We start from the raw sequence: 25,794 nt of genomic DNA, 5'->3' as shown, positions 1-25,794 counted from the left end.
ACAAGGTGGTACACACTGAGCCTTCAATTTTCCTATGACATATTCCAGGGGTGCAGAGAGCGAAAGTGAGCGTAACCCCTGGAGTATCGAGGATGTAGAACCATCCACTTAGTGTGTGATACAATTGTCTGTTTAGTGTGAGAATACAAGTGAGTGTAAGAGAATAATAAAAGTGTCTGTTTTGACACAACACAAGTGATGGTTTAGAGCTTAATGAAACAGACTCTTTAGTGTGTAATACAGGGGACTATTTAGTGTGTAATATAGGGGACTATTTAGTGTGTAATACAGGGCCCATATTCATGAAACCGTTCTCATACTCAAGCATTGATTTTGTTCTCAAACCAACTTTCTCGTAACTCACTTAAATCATGTCAAACGATCAAAAAGTCAAACGTAAACACTTGAAATAGTATTTGGCTTTAAGTCTCTTCATTTTCCCCCCAAGTCATTGACAAAATAAGATTCCATTATGAATTTATGAACAGAACAAGAAATTAGGCTTGAGCACAAAATCCATACTTGGGCATGAAAAAGGTTTCATGAATACGGGCCCAGGTGACTATTTGGTGTGTAATACAAGTGACTATTTGAGCATGATACAAATGACCGTTTAGAATATAATGCAATTGACAGTTAAAAGATTGATAAAAGGAAATAATGATGATTTCCTAAGAAGATGGTATTATTACACTTAGGCCCTACTGCTTAACTTTTTCCCCCAAAGAATTTTACTTCGTGAGAGCACAGAAAATATTATCAAAAACATCATTTCTTTAAATGTTCTTATACTTAGAGAGCAAAGAAATGGGGGAGGGATAGAAAAGAAATGAAAAATATCACATTTAAAGCAATTTCAAACACACAAAGACATGACCATGATAAGGGGTAAGTAAAGCAGAAACCGTTAGCATGGCAGAGTAAATCAGAAATATTTATCAAAAACAAACTGGTTAGCACTTCATCCTAGCAAGCTCTAGTCAAATATCAAAATTCTAGGCCATATGAATTATCCAAAAAAGTCATTTGAAGATTTTCAAAATTTTGACCATAGACCTTGAAAGTGGGTCAAGGTAACTTATTTTAACCAAGTATATGGCCCTCTTTGCAGTAGACTACACGAAACCTATCATGACCCTTGACCAGATGGTTTTTTAGAAGTTGTTTCAAGATGAAATAACAAGACCATGCACCATGTATAGTAAAATAATTTCAAGAAAAAATTGGAAAAAGTTGGAGATACTATGGGTGATAAAAGAAACGGATGATTTTGATGTAGATCAGTTCTGTCTCCCGACAAAAGGGCAACTGAGGCTCACAACAACAGGTAACAGCCAACAATACGATGATTATGCAAGGATGTTCAATGATTTGAGGTCGATAAATGCACCTTACTGGCACAAGGATGCCCTTTCGTATAAAAGTGGTTGAATTATCCCTGTGATGAGAACGATGACCATGATGATGATGACGAGGACTAGGTCGGTGATGGCCCGAGGCCAGACAGACCATCAGCTATCAGAGACGGCAAGGAGTACTTACCACAGGGACGACATCCGGTTTTTTGGCGACCGGCGGCTTTTCCTGAGGCACTTGTTTCATCACAGTTTCTGAGGTCTGTAAATGATAAATGTTGCAATACATTAATATTTTTTCCCTGAAGATGTAATTATAATTTCTTTGACAATTTTCAGGCCTTCACTGAAAACCAAATGGGTACTTTAGATAACCTACCAACAGATATTCCTAAAGGAGTCATGGTTGTTTATCCCGTTTATTTAACTCGCATTATTTCATTTTCAAACTGTAAAAGACACTCAAGTTAATTTTCGTGATGTATACTGACACAAATTTTACCAAGTCTCTGATGCCTACACGCCATATTGAATGCTTCAACCTCATAAAAAGTCAATAGCCACTCTACTGCTGTGATCCAACAATGTCTGATTTTTTTTCTCAAAAACTTAAACCTAAAATTTTCTCAAACAAGAGGCCCATGGGCCTTAACGGTCACCTGATATATTTATACAGAGAGTTGATTTTTGTTTTTAACATGAACAGAAATATTATTCAAAGTGACAAAAAAACAATAAAACCACCTTATTCAATATCTAGCATACAGATTTAAGACTGAAAAGTATTTGAAACTAGCACCTCTGATTCTAAACAAGGAAAATGAAGAAATTTTGTTTTAGCACACAGCCTACATTGGGCCCAACCCTACAGCCCTTGGGGGTAGGGATGGCTCAAAATTTACAAAGTATCAAACTGTCAACTTAGGGTTATAATTCTAATCAAGTTATCAACATGTAAAACCATAACAAATTTTGCCCCCCCTCCCCTCCTTCCTCAGGGGGAAACGCGAGACCCCACGGTCATGAAATTCACAATTTTGGTAAAGCACCTTAAGACCCTTCCATCTATGAAGAGTATTTCTGGGTCTTGAGAAGATTTTTGAAATTTCTGTCAATTCAACCCTTTTTGGCCCCACCCTTCAGCCCCGGGGAGTCAGTCAGGGCTGATATGTGCATACCATCAAACTGCTATCCAATACTGATAATTCTAACCCAACTTGAATTACTTCCAATGGCAATTAAACAAATGTTAGTCTAAAATGTGATTTCCCTATGTAAACTATAGTAAAGTTTACCCCCTCCCCAGGGGGAAACGTGAGACCCCAGGGTCATGAAATTCACAAATTTGGGAAAGCACCTTAAGACCCTTCTATCTATGAAGAGTATTTGATTCTACCATATCTGGATCTTGAGAAGAAGATTTTTGAAATTTTAGTCAATTTTACCCTTTTTGGCCCCTCCCCTCAGGCCCCTGGTGGCTGGGGACCATATAATTCACAGTTTTAGTTGACCTTTGGCCATGTAAGGTTTCTGCAAAATTTCATTGAAATTGCTTCAGGGGTTTTGGAGAAGAAGTCGAAAATGTAAATTGTTTACGGACGCACGACGGACAACGGAGGACGAACGACGACGGACAAAAGGCGATCGCAATAGGTCACTTGAGACTTTGTCTCAGGTGACCTAAAAAGGATACCCAAAAACAGCAATTTTCTTAAAACACAAAGTATTATTGTACAGGAATATTGCAAAATACTGATACATTCTTTTCAATATACTGAGTCATTTTTGCCCTTCCACAGTAAAGTCCATTTTCACCCAATATTAAATTTTCCCTTTTATGTTTTGTTACTATTTAAATGATGTTTGCAATTTTTGTTTTGTTTTGACGAATTCTCCCTCATTACGGAATCACCTTCCGTAATGAGGGAGAATTCGTCAAAACATAAAGGGCAAAAATTAATCTTCGGTCAAAATTTCTCGATTCCGTAATGAGGGAGAATTCGTCAAAACATAAAAGGCGAAAAATAATCATTCCCGTTATACAATATATCCTATGACAACAATACGAAGTATAACATTGGATTTTTGAGAGTTTTACGAGTATTTGGTACTCACTAGTGTAGAGGTGCAGAGTTCTGTATTCTGGTTGTTGTCAGGCAGCTGACTTTCTTCCTTCAACGAATCTTCTCGCTCCTTTAACAGCTTGTTCTGTAGAAAAATAACTTTATATGATCACAGGTGTACAACATTTTATTTATNTTTTTTTTTTTTTTTTTTTTTTTTTTTTTTGGGGGGGGGGGGGACCCTTGCTCAATATTTGGGGAAGTTTACTGACATGTTTGTTTATAAATTGCAGGGGTTGAGGGTGGGGTTGGGAGAGAAGAAACTTGTTGGTATTAATTTTTGTTTATGCATTAAAACTATGACCACAACTTAAAGCTGACAGTTCAAGTTAAGAAGCTTTCAATTGAAATTAAAAAAAAAAATTCTGGTTTTGAGATCTTCCCCCATATCTTCTGACTATCGTTTCTAAGGAAGTGCTAACATTTTAGTTTTGTCCTTGCTTGGTAAGGAGTTTGGGTCTCGCTGGGTATAAAAAGCGCATTACGGTAGAAGGAAGAGATGGGGAAGATCTCTAAACCAGAAAAACAAACTTTGTTTTTTTAATCTCAATTGAAAGCTTTTTAACTTGCACCGTCAGCTTTAATGACCTGATTTTCAATCATGTATTTATATATATATCCCAGCTGCTTTTATGGCCTCTGTAAGATGTAGGCCTGAAAGCCGCCAGAGTCTCTTACAATCACATCCTTACACACTTCTCCTGCAAAACTCTCATCAATGTCATGACACGCAAGACTGTTGGGTGGTCAAAGAGAGATGACTGTTTTTTTTCTTTCTTTTTGACAATTGGTTCCCTACAACATTGTTTATATAACATGCAACGGTGGACCTGTAATACACTTCTACAATCTAGCATTAGTATGTGCAAAAATACAACAACAAAATCCATGCCATTAGGAAACTCAATGTTATTTAGCAAAGCAGTCAATAGTATCTGTTCAGTAGGTTCCACTTTCACTCTGACCTTAAAACCTGATCATACAGATCAAGGTTGTCCAATATTGTCAAAATATCCAGACTGTGTATGGGATGTGTACAAGGATGGCCGAGACCCCATCCTACCTACCCTCAATTCCTCCTCCTCCTTCTCCCAGCGCTCAGTCTCCTTAATCCCTTCCTGCTCCTACACAACACAAAACAACATAAGGGCATCATGCAGTGAGGCATACAAGGGAGGGTTATGGGGTGATAACTTCAGGGGCAGGCCCAACATCAACATAGGAAAAGGGAGGGTTCACTATTGTACTGTGTTGCCTAACATCAACATATAGGATAAGGGAGGGGCCATTATTGTTGGGCATGGTCTATCATTAACATAGAACAAGGGAGGGTTCATTATTGTATGGCAAGGCCTAACATTAATACAGGCTAAGGGAGGGGCCATTATTGTTGAGCATGGTCTTATATCAATAAAGGACAAGGAAGGGTTCATTATTGTAGGGTGAGGCCTAAAATAAATTAAGGATAAGTGAGGGGCGACTATTGAAGGACAAGGCCTAATATCAACATAGGACAAAGGAGGGTTCATTACCATAAGGTGATACCTAACATCAACATAGGACAAGGGATGGACAATCACTGTAAGCTGAGGCCTTAATGGAACAAGGGAGGGTTCATTATTGTAGAGTGAGGTCTAACATTAATATACGACGAGGGAGGGTTAAACATAGGATAAGGGAAAGACAATTGTTTTGAAGAAGGGCCTTGCAATGATATAGGATAAGAGAGAGGCAATTTTTGTAGGTTGAGGTCTTACATCAACATAGGACAAGGGAGGGTTCATTATTGTAGGGTTAATTCGAACATCAACACAGGATAAGGTAGGGCCGATTATTGTAGGGCGAGGTCTAACACTGCCACAGAAAAAGGAAGTTTGGATTACTATAGATTCAGAGCGACGTGAAGTTAACACTGGTACAGAATAAGGGAGGGAGTGCTTATTTTACAATAAGGAGAGAGTCGACATCAACAATTGTTAAACAAAAAGTAGCTTTGGGAGAGAAAACATGCCAGGAATATTGGGAGGGTGAAATACAGGTTTTGTATTTAAAATACAATGGTGTGTTAACAAGTTAATGCAATGTTAACAGCAGTTCATGGTCAAGGGCTCGAAGACCGACTTATTCTCAAAGCATTAACAGCAGTTCATGGTCAAGGCCTTGAAGACCGACTTATTCTCAAAGCATTAACAGCAGTTCATGGTCAAGGCCTCGAAGACCAACTTATTCTCAAAGCATTTGGAAAAATTTCACTATTAACAGGGCTAGCTAAACCCTATAGGTACAACACATGCAGAAAGACAATCTGGTCCTGATTTCTCAACTGTATTAATTAAATTTCATAAATTCCACTTATGCCATAAAAATACTTAATTTGACTAAACACACCAGATTATTTATCCATCAATATATCATGTTAAGATCCTTGCAGGTATTTCTTTTGGTATTTTGAGAAATCAGGCTTTGGTAGCTTAAAAAAACATGCAGTCTACATAAATGTTTAGTTGTAAAATCAATTAACAGCTATTCTACATATTACATGCCAAAATTTTCTTACACACCAAAAATTCTGTGTTTTTTCTTCCAAATGTCAAGTTTTTCCACAAAAAAGTACATTTCCCCCTTTAGTTCACATTCACCTCAACTTTGAAATGTAAAATTGAAATGTAGGTCCAAGCATTGATAGAACTTTTCTGAACTTTCCCATTTTTTAAAATAAATTTCTAATTTCCTCTGAGGAAAATGTTGTCATTATGCTGTAGATTAAAAACAAAAAATACCTAAAAAGGAGCTTCCAAGACATTTTTCCCAATTTCTATCTAGTAGATAACAGAAAACCATTTCAACCCTTATGTCCCAAAAAAATCTGTTTTACTTTCCCCCTTAGCTCCGACCTTTAAATTGGATTGAATTGACAAAACCAGTAACGAAAATGTCAATGAATCTAAAGAGAGCTATTCCCTTCTGACAGACAAAAGGGGAGATAACAGCTCGATTGTGAGACGGGAACAACACTGACCTTTTTGATGATAGCTGTATCCTCATCCTCCACATCGATACTTGATACGGAGTCACGGTTGGACGACTGAGCGGGGTTGAATGACATCGGCGCATTCGGGGAGTCGGGCGACTGGACGTCTGACAATGACGCGTCGTCTCCATCACAAACCATAATCACCATTTTGTCGCCAACACTTCGTAGAGCTCGCACTGCCTCTTGATGTGTTGAGCCGAGAAGACTCTGTCCATTCACCTGGAAACAGACAAAAGGGTAATAACATTATCAAATAAATTCTACAAACAGTTTACACAAACAAACAAAATTAACAATTTTGGAAAACAATGCCTTGAAAAATATGAAACTTTGCCATGTGCTGAGTCTCGGACTGTATCCAGGTTGTACTTGTAAACAAGAGGCCCATGGGTCCTGTATTACTCACATGTTAATTTTTAATGTTTGCAAAATGAATTTAACCTAAACTGCCAAGAATAACAGCCAAATAGGACGCTACTGCAGTCATATTTGGATTTAATAATTAATTTGAACAACTTTGAATTTGAACAACCCTTTACTCCTGCAAGCTACAGGCTAAAATATGATTATACTTGGCATTTTAGTTCTTCACAAGAAGATGTCCAAAATGTTCAATACATTTCACAAGGTCAATTATTTAGTCTATCAACCCAACAGCAAGATGCAGGTCAAATATCACTTAGTATTCTTTTTAAGACATTTTAGATTTTGCCACAACTTTTTTCTATTAAAAGGCTGGTAAGCATATTTTTTAACGGTAAGACAATAATCTAAAGTTATTAGAGACAGCATGTCCTACCTCGAGAATCCTCTGTCCCACCTTCAGTCTGCCATCTCGACTCACAGCACCATGATCATGTATCTGTCACACAACATAAACTTTACATGTGGGGGGTTTTCATGGAATGATAACAATGTTAATGTCATTCATAATCTTGATCAAATCACAAAGAAAAATTATAAATTGACATTATAAATAATGAAGATTTTCCACAATATTAAAACTAAGGCCATATGCCCAGAAATGACTCAATAATCAGAACATTGTTATTGATGACATCTGTTGTTTGTCAGCCTACAAGTGTAACAACCACCTCTGTGGAAAACATCTTTCATTTTTTTTCTTTTTTTCCTTTCTGAGAAATTGAATTTTAACTACTGAAAATCCACATTGTCGAATACAACAAATGTAGGTCAGTGAAGACCATCTCAACTGCTTTTTAGTCTGTTTCACACCAATATATGGGGTTAAATTACATGATATTAAAGACACTAATTACTAACAGAATACAAAGAGAAAACGGTTCTAAGAAATATGATATTAAATCATGCAACATTAATCCTCAGAATTCTCATTAAACCATGTGACTTTAATCCTCAGAATTCTAAACCATGTGACTTTAATCCTCAGAATTCTCATTAAACCATGTGACATTAAACCTCAGAATTCTCACTAAACCATGTGACATTAAACCTCAGAATTCTCACTAAACCATGTGACATTGATCCTCAGAATTCTAATTAAACCATGTGACTTTAATCCTCAGAATTCTCATTAAACCATGTGACATTAATCTTCATAATTCTCTTCAACCATGTGATATTTACCAATGTAACATTGAGTGGTAACACACTAGAGAGGTATAACTATATGTCTTACCCGAGATATAAACGTTCCATGTGATATTAACCAATGTGACATTAAGTGGTAACACACTAGATGGGTATAACTATGTCTTACCCGAGATATAAACGTTCCTTCATCAGTCTTCACTTCTAAGCCTGTGGCGTAGTTTTTAACGCCACCTTTAATACTCATTCCTAAGTTTTCACCAGGTTGCTTAAAAATAATTATTTCCTGAAAACAAAATCAAAAGAAAATGACATCAATATAAGATTGGCAAAAATTGTTACTAGTAAAAAACATACAGTGAGCAAAGAATCACACAGCTATACCCCCCAACCCCTTCATAGTGGTCAATAGTGGTCAAGAGTGACCTTTTGACCTTTGTCATTCATCTACATCCACAATCATCTATTTAGGTGTAGAACTGTATGCCACCACACCATGGCGGTCCTATAAACTGAATCTTGTTGTGGGATTCATGAGATATCCTTACCCAAGCTTTTTACTACTGACACAAACATGGTTGACACACTGACAAAGCATTTACTAGAATTATGATGTTTTTCCCTCTCTACCTCAAAAGAAGCAAGATGGACATCACTTGAATCAATCGTTGACTTTCGCCTGTGAAGAAGGCCAGCAGGCCGAAATATTGGAACTTAGAGTGACATTTGTTCTATACTTTTATAATCACGGTGTTTGGGCAAAATAATAATTCAGATTACATGAAAAACAGAAGTGAAAGGATCAGATTGTCATACAGACATTACATGAAAGGAGACATATAGTGTACAGAATGACTGTACACATATTGTTGTATACGTTGGGCCGGGGTTTTGATCTTAGGTCCTAGACTCGAAGTACTCTTTCGGTAAGGTGTGAAGTCACAATAAAGGCTCTGACAGGCAATACTTACATGCAGTCCACTTGGAGGTGGGTCGTGACGAACACTGAGATTAATTTCATGCGTCGGAGATATTAATAGCATAACTGCCTCTTGGTGTGTCACCTGCGTTACATCTTTACCGTTTACCTGTAGAAATAACATAAATTAGTCGAGGTTTCTAAATTACATTGGATTTGTTTCAGATAGGTTACCCAGTTCTAATGGAATAGCAAATTTTTAAAAAAATTATGAGGTTTATGAGCCAAATACATGGCAAACTTACCATTATAACTCATTACGTGAAAAATGTCCATTAAAAACTCATTACTTGACAATCTCACCATTAAAACCTATTACTTGACAAACTCACCATTAAAACCCATTACTTGGGAATCTCACCATTAAAGCCCTTTATTGTACAAAATCACTACTAAAACCCATTATATGACAAACTCACCATTAAAGCCCATTACTTGACAAACTTCCCATTAAAATCCCATCAGTTGACAAAACTTACCATTAAAAGCCTATCACCAATTTTTAACGCTGTTTTAGATGCAGCACCATCAGGAACAATCTAAAGTAAAACAAAATCTCTTGTAAATGATTGTTACAAAAAATCACCAGCTGTAGTAAAAAAAAATATACGATTATTTATAAAACATGATTATAGAATGTCTTCAAGTTAAAATTGGGAAAAACATTCAGCACTTCTTAACCCACTAAGATAGTCACTACTAAAACGATAAAGGAATCTTTTGCAAACAAAAATCAATGTTTACAGTTATGTAATCAGAAATTCTGAAGAAAGTCGACTTACTTTTGATACAAATATACCCGGTTCATCCAGACCAAAGGGATGACTGGCGTGATCACTGCCCCCAACAACAGAAAGTCCAAGAGGGCCGCCCGCTTTCACTATTGTTACATCCTCAATGGGAAACCTACTTGATACGTCATTTGGCAGATTGTCATAGGAGTTCTGATTACTCACAGAAAATGTCTGATCAGCCGGTTTGTCAGCCTCACTTTCACTGTGATTTGAATTTAACACAGGTGATTGAACTTCCTCCACCTCCTGTGGGGGTGGGGGTGGTGGTGGAGGTAGTGGAGGCGATGTAGCTTCCACATTGTCTTTGTTTTTTATTTCAACAGACGTCCGTGAACTCCGGTTATATCCCGGATACACAAATTTAGGCGGCTGCACCGTGGTGGGTTTTGCCGACCAATCACTGGAGATACGTGGGCTAGCCGCAGGTGAGGTGGTGAGAGGCATGTATGGAGCGGCCTTGTTGTCAGGGGAGACGGAAGGGGGTGGGACCTCGGGGAGGGGAGGGGGTATGGATGAAGAGTCTGCTGAAGTAACAGTGGCATGAGGAGGGCTGGGATATGTGTATGAAGAAGGGATGGCTGAAGAGTAAGGGCTAGGACTTGGTAACCCTGGCAACGGGGACGCAGTCATCACCGGCGACTGACTGACAATGAATGTCTCTTCTTTCTCCGCAGGTGGAGATGATTCGTTCCACGTGATGAGGGGCTGGGTCATCGTCTTGAGACGTTCCCCGCTGGGTGGATTTACAACTGCCTCCTCTTTTGGAATGACTTTCTCCCGATACACGACAAGGTTGATAGAGTTGTCTACCCCTGTTAACAGTGACACCGCCTGATCGTGTCGGGCATCCTGCATATCTACATTGTTTATCTGAAACAGAAATAAGACATTATTGGACCCAGTTTTCTTCAAAAAAATATTTATTTAAATCTCGAGTCATTTACCATACTACTTTCATTCATATATTATACTCAAAATATCAATCCTACAGTTTTTTCTCAAAACAAAATTTTCTTTTTCTACCATAACAGTAAATCTTTATTTGATGACTTCAAATGAATTCAATATTATAACAAACATTTGATAGATTTTTTATAGAGAAATTAAAACCAGTTTTTTTTCAATCAAATATTTACAATTGCTTGTGCCTGCATGAGTTGGTAAATTTAGTGATATTCTTTATCAAAATATAAATAATATTCCTGATATTTTATTTTACTTTTTGTAAATTTAAAATTTCGTAGCCAAGATTTATATTTTATTTTCCCAATATCATTTTGGGAAAATGAACAAATCTTGGATACGAGAAGGTGCCTATTTTTACAAGTAAACTAAAGACGAAAACAAACACTGGTTAGTTATATGATATTGTTTTCAATTGCGACCTTAACTAGCTGTTAGATATCATTTTATTTGGAAGGACAGGGCCAGTTTTGTAGCTTGTCATTAAAGGATTAAATTGTACTTTTGTGCATTTTTAGGATGAACTGAGATCAACCAAAGAGGAAATAAACTGACGGCATTTTTAATTGTACACACCGAAATTATTCTGTCTCCGACCTTGAGGTTACCGTCGTTAGCAGCGGCTCCTCCCTCTGTCACACGCGAAATGTAGATAGCCTGGAAGTACAAGAGAGATAACTCTCACATAACACTGTTATTGCTAATCAGTCACATACGAAACATGTAAATCCTTAAAGTTCAAGGGTGATAACTCCATATATCATCATATAGAAAAAAAAGAAAAGAAAAACTGAAAATTCAAGGGCGATAACTCCATATATCATCATATAAATACACCGAAACAATTTTGTCACCAAAAAAATATAGAAATCCTTAAAATTCAAGGGTGATAACTCCATATACTATATCACTACATAAAGACATTGAAACAACTTGGTCACAAACGCAACATTCAAATCCCTCAAATTTAAGGGTGATAACTCTACATATCCCCACATAAAGACACTTTAACAAATCAATCACAAATGAAACATTGACTCAACTGGTTTAGCATTAGGTTTCTGTTTTAAAGAATTCTGAAAAGTGAATCAAATATATTTAGAGGAAGTTTGAATTGTATGGAACCAGATTCAGATAGATCTGAAAGTGTTTACAACAGATCAAAGTTTGTTGAAGAAGCGGAAGTAAAAAACCAGCATCAACTTAAAAACATTGTACCTGCTGAAATCTAAATTAAATCTGAAAAAGAATACAACAGATAATTTGGGAATAATTTACTTGAAATCTGTGATGCTCTTTGAAAATGACAAAAGTGTAAAAGGCATGGTAACTCAATTATATTTCATAATTATGTATAAAATTACTTCACAAGTTTTAGACACAAAAAAAGAGATACATATTTAATGACATAAAAATAGCAAAAAGAAAAAGCAAAAGAAAACCCTTATTTTGATTACAAACACGTTATTTAAAATTACATTTCACATTCTTATTAAAAAAATGCTGACATGAACAAAAACTGAAAATATAACTGGTTTACCATACACAGATAATCTAACATATAAACACAAAATACAGACCATTAAAATGTGTAACTATCTGTGACTATGCTTCGACTCAAAATATAATGGTTAAATTTAATAATTTTTCTTTTCTTTTTTTCCAGAATTATTTTTCCTATATTTTTTTTTATAACTTTCAATCCTTTTTAAAATGATTCATGTTCGCCATACTCAATGAACACTTAGCACAATGTTGATTAAAGAAACAACAAGCCAATCAGATTGATATGTCTTGCCTGTGCCCTGCTTTGACCATCAATTAACATATCAGAGAAACCAACTTAAATGCAAAAAACTGTTGATGGAGATGCTGACAAAGTCAATGGACCATGAAAGGTAGGCCGCAAAAACTATCAAGACATTAATTAAAAAAAAAATGTTTTAAAAAAGAAATAAAAACTTTATCCGATACAATTTTTTTCTGCTTGTTCTAAAAGTCTGAAACTTTTGATACATTAATTTTTCAGCAATAACAATGTACCTTTGATATTTTTTTAAATTACCTTTTTTGAATTTCTTTAATGAAATTGGGGGGAAAAGGGTTATATTATATATATTTTCTAAATATATAAAAAGTAAAACTTCCAGTGATCTGTTCTGGATTTCATGCCACAGCACTCAATTCTGTTTCTGCTCAAATTTCTATTAATGCACGGGACAAACACAGACAGCAACGGATAGAATGAGTAATTATTTATAACATGTTAATCCTTTGATTGGCTTCAATAAAACTGTATTATGTTCACCATACAGGATGTATACTGGGATCATGCTAGTTCTAAACAATGTTGATGGCTGTCTCAGGGTAAATGAAGAGAAACGAATGCAGAAGGAAATTATTAATAACTTTCATGAAAGAATGAGAACGAAGAATCCAAAAGAACAAATCCATGCAAATTCTATGCGGGCGCTAAAAAAGAAAGTAGAACAACAAATTAATAACGTTGACAACTTTTAGACATGAAATGGTCACGAGCAATCTTGTACGGAATAACAACGATATTAAACGCCACAGGGGAGACAATCAGCAGTGGAATTTCATGCACCGATCATACAAACCTCGAGGAAGGTATACACTTGCTGTAAAAACGACGAATATCATCATAAAACAACACCATCAAACTCGATTTCTTGGAAGTTTTCTCTCTTTAATTTGATTTTACTGGGTGTTTTTTCACGCAGGGTTTTTAAGCATGTAATATTCTAACTATTAAATATTTCATGTTATCCAACACTCTTTGTAAATTGCCCTTTGAACAGAAACTGTAAATCTTTCAAAAGGTCTTTTTCATATTTTCAAGATATTTCAAACACTTGACAATAATTTGATTTTTTTTCTCTCACAACTACTGGTCACCATGATATGATATGTTACTTTGTGAAACGATGAGAAAAGAGATAAACTTATCACTACTAACTGATGGGAGCTGCAAGAGATTACAACATCAACCAAGAGATGGGAGTGACAATATGGTACTAAACAATGAAACAGAAAACAGAAAGTCTCACAACAATACAACGTATCCTAGATTCATTTCTGTGTCCAACATTTAGAGCAAACCAATTCAGGATTCAGCCTGATTTTGATAACTGACATGAAATATAAACTTTATTTATTTTAATACAAATATGAAATACAAGTTATTTCAACTGACAATTAATCACTCTTGTCAGCCCTGATGTTAGCACACAGGGATCTAAATGTTGGAGGAAACCGGAGTACCTGGAGAAAACCCACATGGCCTGGCAGGTGACTCCATACTCTTTACGTCTGATAGGGGAATCAAACCCCGGCCACCTTGTTGAAAAGCAAGTGCATTACCATTGCGCCATCCAACAAAAATAACAACACTGACTCTAGATGGTCATGCAAATTTGCTTCTTTGAAAAAAATGTCCGACTTCACCAAATTTCACCTAATAGGCAACAGCAGAGCATAGAAGTAAAGCTAACTACTAAAAGAGAAGCAAGCAGTTCGATAAAGGGAGATAATCGGACAATATATTCACTAAGGGGAGATAATCAGGCAGCCTTCTATCGATTCCATGTTTGGTAACATAACGCAGATTTAACGTGTGCAGTGTGTTGACAGATACCAGAGACAAGCATTACAGCACAGTGCTTAAGTAGCCAAGCATACTGAGCAATGATTGAAACACTGTGACATATCATTTCGTTTCATCTCAAATAAACGTTTGCTATAACCCCTGTTTTTGCCCTACTTCCCTTTTCCCCTGAAGGGTTACGGTCCCCACTGAACTACCCTGAATCCCTATTTGCTATGGAACCTGAACCCTTTTACCACTATAGACCATAATAGACTTACCCAGATCAATGCATCGTAGAGTTGATTAAAGTTACATAGGGGTGAAAGGGTTAATCAAATTCAGTAGGAATATAACAATGGTTGTTGAATTGCCCTAAAATGATGGATCACCAAGGCTAAGGCAATCTAAAAATGTGACAGAAAAGAAGTTTATGTTTTTCCTGTATATAAACCAATAAGACTTTTGATTGATTGTGGCACCATTTTGGGTCAAGGGTTATGAAATGAACAACCTAAACTGTTCCGGCCTAGTCCATTCTACAAATGGATACATTCTGGTATCAATACTTCAGATCATTTTAAAATTTGTATTAAATGTCGCCTTTTTTGCTACTTATTGGATCCCTAAAGGCCTTTTAAACACTTTGCACCCACCTACCATCCTGATATTCCTGTCAACTTTAGTTAAATATGGTTCAGTACTTTCAGAGAAGAAGTTAAAAATCCACAAAGATCCTGGTTTGTCAAAAGTGAATAAAGTTAAAGAATTTCATAAACTAAACAGCAGCAGGCTAGACAATTAAAAAGAGGATGAAAAAGGACAATAATCAGAAAAAATATTAATTAAGAAAGACCAATTCTGCAGATTTTTTTCAAAAATTATTCACATTAAAAATGTGATTGATAACTAATAATTCTAGAATTTAAAGTAACTGAAATAAGAAGTAGTTAAAACACAAAAACGAAAAAAAGAAGAAGAAATTCACTAGTATTTTTTAAAGAAAATGGAAATGTCTTACAAATATTTCTGCAAGCAACAATGAAAATGAACACTTAACCTGAAACCTAAAGGAATCTACCACAAGGGGAGGTAACTCTGAATGGTATCATACCTGATCGTTTCCCTTAAATGGCACGGACCCTCGGCCACCAGCAATACTGAACCCCAGACCATTCTCGTCACGTCTTAAAATTGTCTTGATTGTCTGAAAAGGAAACCATTTCATTACTATCACCTTATAGATTTTACCATCAACAAAATTATCTGGTACAATTTACACAACTTCTGGTACAAAACCAGAAATCGTCTGAATGACATGAACTGTATATTAAAAATAGCTTACTTGACAAATTTCTATAAGTAGTAATAGTAACTTTGACCTCAGCACAAGCTATTTTCAGCTAGTTTACAATTATCTGCACACACAATAGACCAAAATAAAGATGGTTATAAAATCAAAATGCAACATCCATCCTGGACGGAACATTGCATTTAATTTCATCAAAGCTGTTATCTGTAGCATATCATACAAATACAAAACAAAATATCCCTATGAAAGGTTCATTTTATTGATATCTATTAAAAAAAATAGTTTTTCCCTCTTTTCTATTTTACTAACACCATTATCCAAAGCATACAAGTCCTACACAATGAGCGAAACAAACTGAAGTTTTACCTCTCCGAAAACCTCTGTGTCTGGTGCTTGTTCAAAAGTAACCGTTGCGAACCCTGGTTTCTTCTCATCTGAGGCTTCCTAAAGATCACAAGAGACATGTTACAACATAAATGTATCATATCACATACTTACACATGAGTAATTCTTCTATCTGCTAAATTAGACTATGAACATACAGATTAAAATGAAATATTTTACCCTTGAAATATCAATACATCATGAACATGAGATATGGTATGTGTTAATCCTTTCACCACTGTAGACCATAATGGACTTGTCCAGATCAATGTGTTAAGTGTGCACTAAATACAGAAGACTTTACTGAAACATGGTTGCAGATGTTTATTTTCAACCCCGAGTACAGTGTTCACAAATACTTCCCTTGAGCAATCTGTTCTCTTTCTTTTCTATCTCTCTCTTTTCAATATTACTACTCTCCACCTCAAAATTTGATGGTGGGATGATCATATCCCAAAAAGGCTCCAAATGACTATTTGAAAATGTAGCCGAATAACATGTCTGACGATATCCTTTATACAATCTAGCTAGTTAGAGTTTTTGTGGTCCTTTATTGAAAATCGATGTTCCAAAACTGTGATACTAAAAGTCAGTGCATGTGACTTACAATCACTGACACATTCTAGAGTGAGCTTACAATGAATGGAATCATTACTTAGTAGGGGGGTGTCACAATACGCCAAGAGCCTATCACGATATATTGCAATACAGAATGAATAAATTGCGATACGTATCCCTATTTGTGCTCAATTTTATAATAAGTTGTTGTCAGAATGTTATCAAACATATGGATTACATAGATTTAAGATTTTTGTCAAACCAACCATTGATTACAAAATTTGAACTAATTCCCACCACTATCAAAAGCCTGCTGCATGCTTATTGGCATATGTTAGAATTTTTAGAAATTTGCAAAGTTAAAACACCAAGCAGATACATAAAAATAATCTTTTCAAAAATATTGCGATACAGCAATATTTCATCTTTGTATTGTGGTACGATACGATATACCAGCGTATTGCGATATACCTGTTTCCTGATATATTGTGACAGCCCTATTACTTACTGATAGAGTCACTTCTGTTGTTGCTGGCTCGGGTTCTTCTACCTCTCTGCCTAGAACCATTGTGATGTCATTTCCTGCGGTCTTCAGCACATCAACGGCATCGTAATGATCAGCCTCAACTAAGTTCACTCCATTTACCTGTCAACAACCAATGTATCTGTCCGAAATCGCTCACAATACATTTGACAAGCTTGGTCCGATATTAAACCAACTTAACAGTAAAAGGGGCCTTGAAAATTTACAAATTTCTTATTAATTTTTTCAATAATAGCAAAAATCTGGTATATTAAAGAATTTGTAAAATTTTACCACTTGGATAATGAACAAGAATGATTTGACCTGTTGCAACAGCGTTGTTGATTTATGAAACAGGATCTGACAGTGTTTAAATACTTTCAATGTCTGCCTTGACATTTTTAGTTCAGCTAGGATTTACACTTAAAAATATTTCATTTAAAAGTAGAAATAGTTGTATTGTATGAACTAAAAAGGCTGAAAGTGTATGTTACAAAATAAGTACTATAGCAAAGACTGGACTAAACCCATGTTCCTTGTTTTCACCTACCGAAATAAGTTTGTCTCCCGTACGAACGCCCGCTTTCCCAGCAGGCCCTTCCTCCGTCACACGGGATATAAAAATACTCTGAAAATGACCAAATATGATATAACATCAAATATCGGCTAGATTGGTTTTTGAAGGGACAAAAAATGTATGTAAACCCTTAAATACATCTGATTTTATTGATTTTATTTTACAGAATTCATTAAAGGTGATACGAGATGATATCTGTACTCGTAAAGCTACAATATGCCTGGTTTAACTGGAACATTAATGCTGATGTAAGTAGACCCCCAGTCTATGATTTCTATCATGCACATGCTGGAGATAAACCAAAAAAATAAAAATTATTAAACAAAGAACCTGGAGTGACATTGTATTTTATCTTCGTGATGAATATTTCTCACACATAGAAGCGAAAATTATCATCTTCATTTTCATGAGCAAGTTCCATTTTCTTGATACATCAACCTGCGAATCATTAATTCTAGTTATCATCAGTCGCTTGTGACTGTGGTTAAATTCTTTAGCTACCATTGACTGAGTCAATCTTCTGGTGTATTTTATAGATATGAGTCGTGTATCAATGGTGGCAGTCTAACGCCTACAAGATTTTTTGTAAATGTTACATAACAAAGCAAGAGACTTCCAACTTGTCTTTTTCTACCCGATTGTTAAGAAATATATCACAAGATGTTCAAATCAATCGCATCAAAGCTTAATCTTCTGTACAGGAAGGTAAATTAATACTCTGCCCCGTTAAGTGGCATTAATTGAACATTAGTGACAAGCTCACACTGACCTCATCGTCCCCTTCGTATGGAGTAGACCCCTTTCCTCGGCAATACTGATGCCCAACCTTGACCCTTAATGACTCTACAACCTCACACTGACCTCATCGTCCCCTTTGTATGGAGAACACCCCTTTACTCCAGCGATACTGATGCCCGACCTTGACCCTTAATGACCCTTCGACCTCACACTGACCTCATCATCCCCTTTGTATGGAGTAGACCTCTTTCCTCGGCAATACTGATGCCCGACCTTGACCCTTAGTGACCCTACGACCTCACACTGACCTCATCGTCCCCTTTGTATGGAGTACACCCCTTTACTCCAGCGATACTGATGCCCGACCTTGACCCTTAATGACCCTACAACCTCACACTGACCTCATCGTCCCCTTGGTATGGAGTAGACCCCTTTCCTCCAGCAATACTGATGCCCAGCCCTTGGCCCTTCTGTCTCAGGATATGAATTGAGAATTCCTCCTCCTTTTTTGAATCGTTGAGGCTGCTGTTTACGTTTGGTAATCTAAGGCCCTCGATTGGCTTAAATAAAAAATATCACGGTTAAAATATATCTTAACTCATTCATCCCTGAAATTTCATAATGAGCTATACTAGCCCTTGAATTGGAAGAGTTCAAATGTGTCTTTGGGGTGAATGAGTTATTCATTTACCCTTGAAAACACATTTGAACCCTTACCAATTCAGAGGTTGGAATAATTCATTATAAAATGTCAGGGGTGAATGAGTTAAACTCTGCTGCTACAAATTCAAAAAAAAAATCAATTATAATTTTAGAAAAATCAATAAACACTTGCTGATTTATAGGAGCTGACATTCTACTGATTAAGTAGCATTTTTGTGATATGTATATTGGTAAATATTCATTAAAATTTACCCATCCATAAAGAGTGAATACATCATGGAAACTAACTTCAGTTAATAGCTTACCAAATATTTTACCTTTTGTGAGAAAGCATTTCTACTGTGAATTGGGGATTTTTATTTTATTTCAATAGATGAATTTGAACACATGGCCGTCTCCCTGCAGTCCTTACCTCCAGTTTTACCGGTGCCACGGTTTGTTCCTTTTGAGCGGCGGCCTGAGCCAGAATCTCGAGGACCTTCTCCTTTGTCTCATCGTTATGGATGATGCGCTTGTTTTTCCTGTGGTGAGGTGTGTCCCGCCGCCTCAATCCCATCTTATGATCCGGGTGTTCTTCAATCTCTGGGTCGAATCCAACCTTCCGTGGACGGTAAATGTCATCCTGATCGTAAAGGAAATAGTTTAGATGTTGTCAATGGACTTTCTGGCATGTCCTGTGTAAGTTTTCTCGTCAAAGAAAGGACAAATTGCAAGTTTTCATGTACAATTCTGTACACAATATTTCTAACTTGCATTAAGTAATATAAAATCGATAATTTGAACACTTATAGCCAGTACTGTAATTTTGCATCACCCTGACTCGGTCCCGGGCTTAGCTCAAATCAACCGTTTTATCCTAATCTCTGTAAATGAAATAGAAATCAGTTCCATCCCGTCACACCTTGACAGAGATCAATCTGTATCAATCATCATATGAGAGGTATGCGATTATTACAACACTCACATCATCAGAATCGTACTCCTCGAAGCTCCTCTGTTCATCATCAGAATCCTCTGCGTCTTCCTCCTCCATGGCTCCGTTGTACTGCTCCTCGGGAATAAACACAGTCTCCGACACTTGGACCTCTCGGATCAGTGGAGCCGTCTCCGTCGGCGACTCCTCCTCCTCGCTGATTTCCTGGGTCTGACTCTCGTGGCGAGGTGGACCAACCAATTCTGGAGCTATTTAAATCAGACAGATATCATGTCTAGCAACAAATAAATTTGTGTAAACTTTGAATTTTATATCATTACTAACATTAAAGCATGAACTGAGGTGTTTCTTGGATGTCAACAAATGATAATCTGTTTACATCTTCAAGCGTAGAAGACAGGTAGTATTAGTCGATGAGTGATAATCTACTGACACATAATAGCATGGTAATCTTGTGGTAAGCGCTGGGCTTGTGATTGAAGGGTCTGGGGTTCGAATCCCATCATGGCACCCTGTTTTATCTTTTAACAAGATACTTTACCGTGTTCCAGTCTACTAAGCTGTAAATGAGTACATGGTTGGACATTGCTAGAATTGTTGAATGCTAGCTGTGAGTGACGAAATGACAGCACCGGCTGTATGCTCCTCAGGGAGTTGGGAAAGATATTGGCTGGTTGCAAAGGCCCAATAACCACTGATAATAACTTGTTGAACGCTTTAAGACAATCTAAGTTGTGATAAAGCGGTATACAAGAACCTCAAATTATTATCATTACTATGACACGTTCAAGTTCAGAATAAGGGCGTACCTTTGATGACAGGAGGTACTGTTTCACACTCCAGTGGTGGCATCTCCTGTCTCACTTCCTCTTCCCCTCCAATTTGGACACGCTTGGCTGGCTTCTCCGATGGTTCTGTGGGGAATTCATCTGTCTGGTCCTGCTGCCAGAGGAAGTCGCTGTCACGATCACGCGCAGGCATGAACGCCTGGTCCTGTGTAGCATAACGACATTTAGACAGGTCGCACACCATAAATCATCAATCACAGGGAACACAATATACATTCATAGAGGAAACTATTCCATAATTACTCACTTCAGGAAGCAAAAACAGTACTAAACCATTGATGACTGTCCAAAATAAATATTTGAAAATCACTTATTTTCTTCTTTAAGTGTGCCGAAAAGACAAAAACAGAAATGACAAAGCGCAACATACAGAAAGATTCATGTTATATGACGAAATTGAATTTTTACCATCAGCTCACTGTACCAATATAGCAGACATAATCAGTTACTGTCAGTGAGGTGTGCCCAACAATAACTTTCTCAAGACTTGCTGTAGATATCGGCTTACGAACAGAAAGACATACAAATTTTAGTATGGACAGGGAGACATACATACAAGAATACAGATGGACATACAGACAAATACTATAAGATGGATGGCCAGCCATACATAATGAGGCATAGGTACAGAAAATATGTACATACAAACAGATGACACACACATAGATGGACATACATAGGAACTAATGTGCGACAATTACAGCCCACTCTTGACTAGTGAGTGATACTATTGCTAATAGCGAAAAACACTATTTTCATTGAATTTTCAAATTTATCAAAGAAGCATTTTTATGAGGGGTGAACTATTGGTATCTATCAATATTTTGATGTATTGTTCAATTTTGTAATACAGACATACATACAATCATACATATATACAGAAATACAAGGTTAGTCACATTGAACAGCCATAGGCAGGTGTAGTCATACATACAAACAGACATACATACAGACAGACATTGATCGCCTTCACAACCTAGCAAACAGGCATAGTCATACATACAAACAGACAGACAGACATTGATCGCCTTCACGACCTAGCAAACAGGCATAGTCATACATACAAACAGACATACATTGATCGCCTGAATGACCTAGCTGACAGGCATAGTCATACATACAAACAGACAGACAGACATTGATCGCCTTCACGACCTAGCAAACAAGCATAGTCATACATACAATCAGAAAGACAGACAAACAGACAAACAGACATACAGACAGACAGACATTGATCGCCTGAATGACCTAGCTGACAGGCATAGTCATACATACAAACAGAAAGACAGACAAACAGACATCCAGACAGACAGACAGACCTTGATCGCCTGAACGACCTAGCTGCCTACCTTCTTCTCCTGTTGATGAGGAATCACATGCCCATCAATGCCCTGAACCTTATTCTTGTTGAACTTGGGGTGGCGTGCTTTCAGCTCCTTGGGGTGCGGAGTGTCATGCCTTACAAAGTTGCTCTGTGAGAGAGGTCAGAGTTCAAAGGTCAGTAGAATCACAGGCAAGATTACATAACAGAAGTACATTCGCCATACACAAATATATATATTCAGAAAGACATGATCCACATTCGCTAAAGGCTTTTGGAAAGATTTCAGCCCGGTACACGAAAATTAAGAATGCATAGATGTAGGAACAAAGAATACTTACTTTGTCAGTCTTTGTGTGTTTAGGGCGCTTTAAATTAATATTAAATTAAAATGACATAACAACTTGCTGATAATTACATCAATAAGTAAATAAGCTCTTGGCAGTAGATTGCCCTGACCAAAACAAAAACAAAAAAACAGTTTGACAATATAGATTATTGTCTATATAGGAATCAAAATGTAATGACAAACACACCTATTTAACAATAATTAATGCATTGCACTTAATTTTGCAGGTTAAAATCTGACGGTTTTGTTCCTTTAAAATGTTTTCCAGCTTCTGATTCCATGCAAAACCCTTTAAAACGGTCCTAAGTCATTACAAGGTAAGCAACAATGAATTCACAAAAATAATTTAACCCATGGATATAGAAACATCAGCAAAATATACACACCCTACAGCATCTATGTATGAAGTCATGCCTACATGTGATAACTCACCATGCTAACAAGAAAATAAATTCTAATCATTCTGGTCAAGAACACACCTAAACTGAAAGTGACATTTCTGCAACATCTTTTTTTTTGCAATTATTCTCTTCTTTCTAATGGTCTTTTTTATCAGTGTATCCCTCAATCAATTTATGTGCTTGAAAGTGAAATATGTACAATACGGGGAGTGGCTCTTGAGAAGTTTGGCCAAGTCTGAATACCAATTTATGATAATGAAAGTGCAGTCAAATATTCCCATTATTTCCAAATTGTCCATAACAGCCTTTTTCATATTCTAAAAATTCTCGACTCTTATAAATATCTATTCATTAATTGTTTCTAAGAAGTATTAATCTGAATTACAATAAAAGACCTTGCTACATGGTGAAACAGAACGTCTATAAATATCCCTTTTTACAACTGCCATCGTTCCATTATCTAATGTGACCCACTCACTACCTTATTCCACGTGACCCCAAAGTTCTTACATTGCTATCGTCATCCCCGTCTGAGTCGGGAACCTCAAACTGTATGGTACTGTCGCGGGGGTTCTTCAGAGTTTCCTCAATGATCTGGCTCTCTGCGTCCGTTGCAATACTACCTCGCAGTAAATTTTCTGCAAAATGAAAAAAAAATAATGTTGGAATTAACTTTCTTCAAGAATTGAAAAAGTTAGGTGGGAATAACACAAGCATTTCAACAAAGATTGAAGATTAAATAATAATAAATAAAAAAGAGGAGATAAAAAACGTCATTTTATGGAAAAAACGAAAATTGAACAAAAGATAATGTGTTGTCTGCAGTAGCTTAGGTGAAATCATGGTTTATTGCAATTTATACATGATGTAGGAATAATATGCAAAAAAATTAACGTATATATTATTGATAAGATTGCAACAGTCTCACTAAATATTCACAAATTTGGTCTGGACTTCACTCTTGACTGATGTGATGGACTTGGTTCATCAATAATTTCATGAAAATCTGATGATTCCTTCATCAATCAGCCAATCAGATTGCAGGCCCTAACACTCACAAGAATGAAATTGGCTGGGTAGAACTATAGAAAGGTTAAAGCTGGAAATAAATTTTCAAGACCAAGGCCGGAAGCCCCTCATAACCAGGAGGCTGTATGAACATTTTGGTAGAAGTTTTACAACACTTCAAGAAGAAGTTCTTCACGTATATTCCCGATATTACCCTTGTAAGGTTTGCCTCATTGGCAGGACGGACGGGTGACCAGAGAAGATAAGCCATACAATCATACATCCTTAAAATATTTCATAAAAGGTGATTATTGTGCACTCTCACATATTTCATTTTCTCTTCTAAAATTGATGATTTTTTTCATATCTTTGAAGAAACAAAGGTTAGTGGTTTAAACAAGTTGTGAGCAGTGTGTTCAATGATATTAAGCAGGACAAAACAATCATTTTCAGAAGTGCTGATCTTTATAAGGGTAAGTGGATTTGAAAAAGTAAATGCCTGCAGTTGAAATATACAGATCTCAAAACTACCAAAAATGCATTGCAAGTATTCAATAACATGAACATAAATATTTTCCTTCAGCATTTGATTTTTTTTCAGTTATGCAACAGTAAACTGAGAATACAATAATATTTAATGTATCATTCAAATTCGGCACTAGTCTGTTTGGTAAGTGAACACAAAAATTCACTTGCCCTACAGATTATCCACTGACCATGGGTCATCCTTAAAATTGTCTTTCCCCGTTATGATGATGTTTCAACTCAATCACCCCTGAAATTTCATAATGAACTATTCCAACGTTTGAATTGGAAGAGTTCACATGTGTCTTCAAGGGTGAATGAGTTAATGATACTTGTCATATATATAGTGCATACAAGTTAAGAAAATGTCACATGCAAGTATAGATATATCTTATCTACAGGCTACTATTGATGCATTAGTACCCAAGCTTACAACTAGTTCTCCTGTCCTCACGTCTAACCAATCTCCTAACAACTATCCTTAATATTAGAGGGTAGACTTCTGTGGCCACAACCCTAGCATTACTGTATACAGAGAAATGTTCACTGCAGTTTAATTTTCCCCTTTTTGCCCTCCCTTATGCAGGAAAATTTGTCATTAGGGCAAATACAAGTAAACAGCATAATAAGCATAGTAATCAAATGTGAAGGGTGAAATTAACACTTGGCAAAAACTGATTTCATTGGTGAAGGACGAAAGTTTGACAGGGCAAAAATATCCCGGTATACACTACAGTATGTAACAGTTTAAGTTGGTTCATGAAACACTGATGCACGAGATAAGTCGGGTAATTCCGTAACATGATTATATATAAGATGATATCATTTTTTTTTAAAGGAGCTAACTCTTATAAATCAATGGTATTAGGTTACAGTAAATCATTCATTCTATATTTTACACGAACACATTGAGTAGCAGAATTGTATCTTTAAATATGAGGTCAGTATAAAAAACAAATATAAAATTAAATTTTTAACATGAGAAAACCCATCTAAATTCAGTAAAATCTATGAGCACTCAAAATAATATTTGAAAAGTCAGAATATTAAAGTCAGATGGTTAAAAGGACAGAGATCACTAATGTTAGAGGTTACCAAACTCAGAGGTCACCAATTTAATTATTAAAGTAAAATCAGCTTCAACATTTACTGACCTTTGTAGTAAAGACTTAATCAGTAAAATATTTTGCATACACAAAAATAACATTTCCAACTAGAGCAAAGCC

At 36.3% G+C, this 25,794-nt stretch overlaps 1 protein-coding gene across 12 annotated transcripts in view; it reads right to left on the bottom strand.

Moving 5' to 3' along the window:
- Positions 1–25,794, bottom strand: part of LOC110446422 (protein scribble homolog) — a 103,654-nt gene that overhangs the window by 28,367 nt on the left and 49,493 nt on the right. For 8 of the 12 annotated variants that reach the window (XM_021491564.1, XM_021491570.1, XM_021491565.1 and 5 more), the window contains exons 12-32: positions 23,546–23,673; positions 22,314–22,436; positions 20,926–21,109; positions 20,147–20,364; positions 19,595–19,804; positions 18,921–19,079; positions 17,755–17,832; positions 17,190–17,327; positions 16,106–16,183; positions 15,542–15,634; positions 13,442–13,462; positions 11,397–11,477; positions 9,846–10,727; positions 9,543–9,602; positions 9,056–9,172; positions 8,254–8,370; positions 7,312–7,374; positions 6,498–6,731; positions 4,546–4,602; positions 3,471–3,563; positions 1,543–1,617 (exon numbers count right to left, since the gene is read on the bottom strand). In XM_021491564.1, the coding sequence (XP_021347239.1) occupies positions 1,543–1,617; positions 3,471–3,563; positions 4,546–4,602; positions 6,498–6,731; positions 7,312–7,374; positions 8,254–8,370; positions 9,056–9,172; positions 9,543–9,602; positions 9,846–10,727; positions 11,397–11,477; positions 13,442–13,462; positions 15,542–15,634; positions 16,106–16,183; positions 17,190–17,327; positions 17,755–17,832; positions 18,921–19,079; positions 19,595–19,804; positions 20,147–20,364; positions 20,926–21,109; positions 22,314–22,436; positions 23,546–23,673 (3,209 nt within the window). Of the gene's footprint in view, positions 1–1,542; positions 1,618–3,470; positions 3,564–4,545; positions 4,603–6,497; positions 6,732–7,311; positions 7,375–8,253; positions 8,371–9,055; positions 9,173–9,542; positions 9,603–9,845; positions 10,728–11,396; positions 11,478–13,441; positions 13,463–15,541; positions 15,635–16,105; positions 16,184–17,189; positions 17,328–17,754; positions 17,833–18,920; positions 19,080–19,594; positions 19,805–20,146; positions 20,365–20,925; positions 21,110–22,313; positions 22,437–22,626; positions 22,654–23,545; positions 23,674–25,794 lie in introns of all 12 variants that reach the window. The other 4 variants (XM_021491568.1, XM_021491573.1, XM_021491571.1 and 1 more) reach the window with 3 other exon arrangements.

This window comes from Mizuhopecten yessoensis, unplaced genomic scaffold (genome assembly GCF_002113885.1).
Source record: "Mizuhopecten yessoensis strain PY_sf001 unplaced genomic scaffold, ASM211388v2 scaffold2691, whole genome shotgun sequence".
Classification (NCBI taxonomy): Eukaryota; Metazoa; Mollusca; class Bivalvia; order Pectinida; family Pectinidae; genus Mizuhopecten; species Mizuhopecten yessoensis.
This window is presented reverse-complemented; position numbering and strand designations above follow the sequence as displayed.